Here is a 2,907-nt window from a genome sequence, read left to right on the forward strand (position 1 = left end):
CCTTTCCCTCCTTCCTCCGGGAAAGTGCATGTGAAATATCACCTTCAGGATTCCTGCCGGGGTTGCCCAGAAAGGCAGCAGCTGCCTCCTCTGTGCCCTTTCCGAGCTGTGTGTGCTTTTCTGTTACGGCCCATTACATGGCATGGTCCTTTCTGCTGTTGGTGTTTGCATCTCCAGCCGATTGAGAGCTTCTGGAAGGCAAGGACTAGGCTGAACTCTTGCCATCTCTGTGTTCTCAAGGCTCGCTTAGGGCAGATACTCGGAGAAGCAGCAAGGGAAGGGACATGTCTCCCCCTACTCCTGGCCCCTGTGTCCTCATATATCAAGCATTTGCTGCATGCCTACCGTGTGCTGAGCTGAACTGTCTGCCATTAGTCGAGGGCTCTGGGCCTCTTTATCCGGCTCCAATGGGCCAGGGACACCTGCTTCAGAAACAAGAGGCCTCAGGGATCCAGCCAGAAGCCTGGGCTCCATTACTGTCCCTCTACCAGTAGAGCAGAGTCCCAGAGACCCCATAGGAGGTTCCACTGATCAACCCCTTGCCCTGGGTCTGGGATTTCAGGTACATTCAAATTCTGAGTCTGCTACTCCTTGGCCGGGTGATCTTGTCTCTTGCCCAGCCTTAATGGGGGCTGTTTCTCCTCGATGGAGGCTGTCCGTGCCCACAGAGCCATAGTCTGAGCCAACCCCAGGAGACCTTGTCCCCTATGTCTCCTCTGCAGGCACTTTCTGTTTGTCACACTGTGAACTTTGTCACTCTTGGATGTTTTCTTGATGCTCTCGGGGCTGCCCTGGAGTGTCAACCTCAGGCCCAGTGAGGAGTCCCAGCTCTGCCACTCATTTACTACTTGACTCTGGTTGAATTGCCTCACTTCGAGTCCCAGGTTTCTCTCCTGAAGATGAAGTTGCTATCGCTTGCCTTTGAGGGTTGGTGTGAGGCACAGAGGAGGCGTGAGGGACAGCCACATTGTGCACTGGTGAGGAGGCAGCATCACACTCCCTGCCCTACAGGAAACACATCCACTGCCGTGAGAGTAGCGAGAGCCTGAGCAGACATGGGAGAAGGAGCACTGGACAGGTGTTGGGAGCCCAAGGCTCTGACCCCAGCCTGTGCCCTTGAAATAGCTGCTCCCCGCCGGGCTCAGTGGCTCAGCCTGTGGGCTCAGGCTTTGGGAGGCCGAGGTGAGTGAATTGCCTGAGCCTGCGGGTTCGAGACCCACCTGGGCAACTTGGTGAGACCTCATCTCTACAGTAAAATCAAAAAAATTAGCTGGGGCGTGATAGCGCGTGCCTATAGTTCCGGCTGCTTGGAAGGCTGAGGCGGAAGGATCACCGGAGCCCACCAGGTCTAGGCTGCGGTGACCGGGATCAGCCACTGTACTCCAGTCTGGGCAACAGAGTGAGACTCCAATTCAAAAAAGAAAAGAAAAGAAATAGCTGCTCCCCAAGCTAGGTCTCAGCCTCCTGTCACTACTCTGACCTCTAGGTGTGTGGCAGGTGACAGGCAGTAAAGAGGACGCTGCTGCCTCTTGTCAAGGAGGGGCCTTCCCAGGGTGCCTCAGCAGCCAGGAGGTATGCCAGGAAGACATGGGGGCTGCAGGGTCACAGGCCTCAGTCTAGAGCTGATAAACATTATTGGTGTGTGAGGAAAGAGGGAGGAAGGTGAGTGGCTCTGAAACCGCTGAGACTGATTTATTGGTTAATTAGTGGGTTTTTACAGCCACGGACTTCTCCAGCTGTGTGCAGGGATAGGCAGGGGAGGGATCACTGGGAGGCCAGCTGGAGGTCAACTGTGGCTTGGTGTCTCTCCTGTGCCAGGGTACCAAATGGCTGAAGGAATCGCGCAAGGTGTTTGGACCAGGGCATGAACCCAGGAGAAGCCCATCTGGACCAGCTAAAAGAGTACCAGAAGAGAGCTCTCTTACAGAAGGGGACTGAGAGCTCTCTCAGGTTTCCAGGGCACCCAGTCAGGTGTGGGGAGCTGCAGTTTTGGAAAAAAGAATCAGGAAGAACCAAGAAAAACTGTGGAAACCATGGAAGTGGAGCTGTCCCAGAGATGGAGAAAGACCACTGAGTAGGAAAAGTTAGACAGTCATGGTTTTGAATCCAAGCTGTGCCAAACACTAGCAGTGTGACCGTGGGCAAATCACAAAACCCCTCCGGTCCTTGATTCCATTTGTAAGATGGGGCTAATCATATTTGCAAAGCTGCCTTGATAATTAAAGAACGTAGCACAAGCCAGGCTCGGTGACTCAGCCTGTAATCCCGCGCCTTTGGGAGGCTGAGGTGAGTGGATTGCCTGAGCCCGTGGGTTCGAGACCCGCCTGGGCAACTTGGCGAACCCTCATCTCTACAATAAAAATCAAAAGTTAGCCGGGCGTGGTAGCGCACGCCTGTAGTTCCAGCTACTCGGAAGGCTGAGGCGGAAGGATCGCCGGAGCCCAGCAGGTCGAGGCTGCGGTGGCCAGGAGCGGCCACTGCACTCCAGTCTGGGCGACAGAGTGAGACTCCAACTCAAAAAAAAAAAAAAAGAACGTGGCACATACAGTAAGTGCTCTATACATATTTGCCGTATTACTTGGCAGTGTTAAATTTCCTAGGCCCGGGGCTGGGACTAAGGGGCTCGGTAACCTAGAAGGTACCGACCCAGTCGGGGGGACCGCCCTTCTCCCAGACTGGCCATAGACAGTCTGGGGGCTGCCCTGCTGGGGGGCTGTGCTACTGCTCCGCTCTGGAGCTCGGACAAGTCGCTGCCCTCTCTGGGTGCTCTTCAGAGGGCGCCCGACCACGGCCTCCCCTAGCCCAGTGGCGTCCGCCCTCGGGGGAGGACACAGACAGACAGGCGGACACCGGCAGGATCCAGGCGGGCAGGATTTATTCCGGTCCCGGGCAAGCGGGGCCGGCCCA

At 55.8% G+C, this 2,907-nt stretch overlaps 1 protein-coding gene across 1 annotated transcript in view; it reads right to left on the bottom strand.

Moving 5' to 3' along the window:
* Positions 1-2,907, bottom strand: part of LOC110595885 (galanin receptor type 3-like) — a 5,233-nt gene that overhangs the window by 544 nt on the left and 1,782 nt on the right. Inside the window, exon 2 of the mRNA XM_021713970.1 lies at positions 346-422. Coding sequence (XP_021569645.1) covers positions 346-422 — 77 coding nt within the window. The remainder of the gene's footprint in view (positions 1-345; positions 423-2,907) is intronic.

The sequence above is a fragment of the Carlito syrichta genome, unplaced genomic scaffold (genome assembly GCF_000164805.1).
Source record: "Carlito syrichta isolate Samal-C Ts95f unplaced genomic scaffold, Tarsius_syrichta-2.0.1 Scaffold93748, whole genome shotgun sequence".
Classification (NCBI taxonomy): domain Eukaryota; kingdom Metazoa; phylum Chordata; class Mammalia; order Primates; family Tarsiidae; genus Carlito; species Carlito syrichta.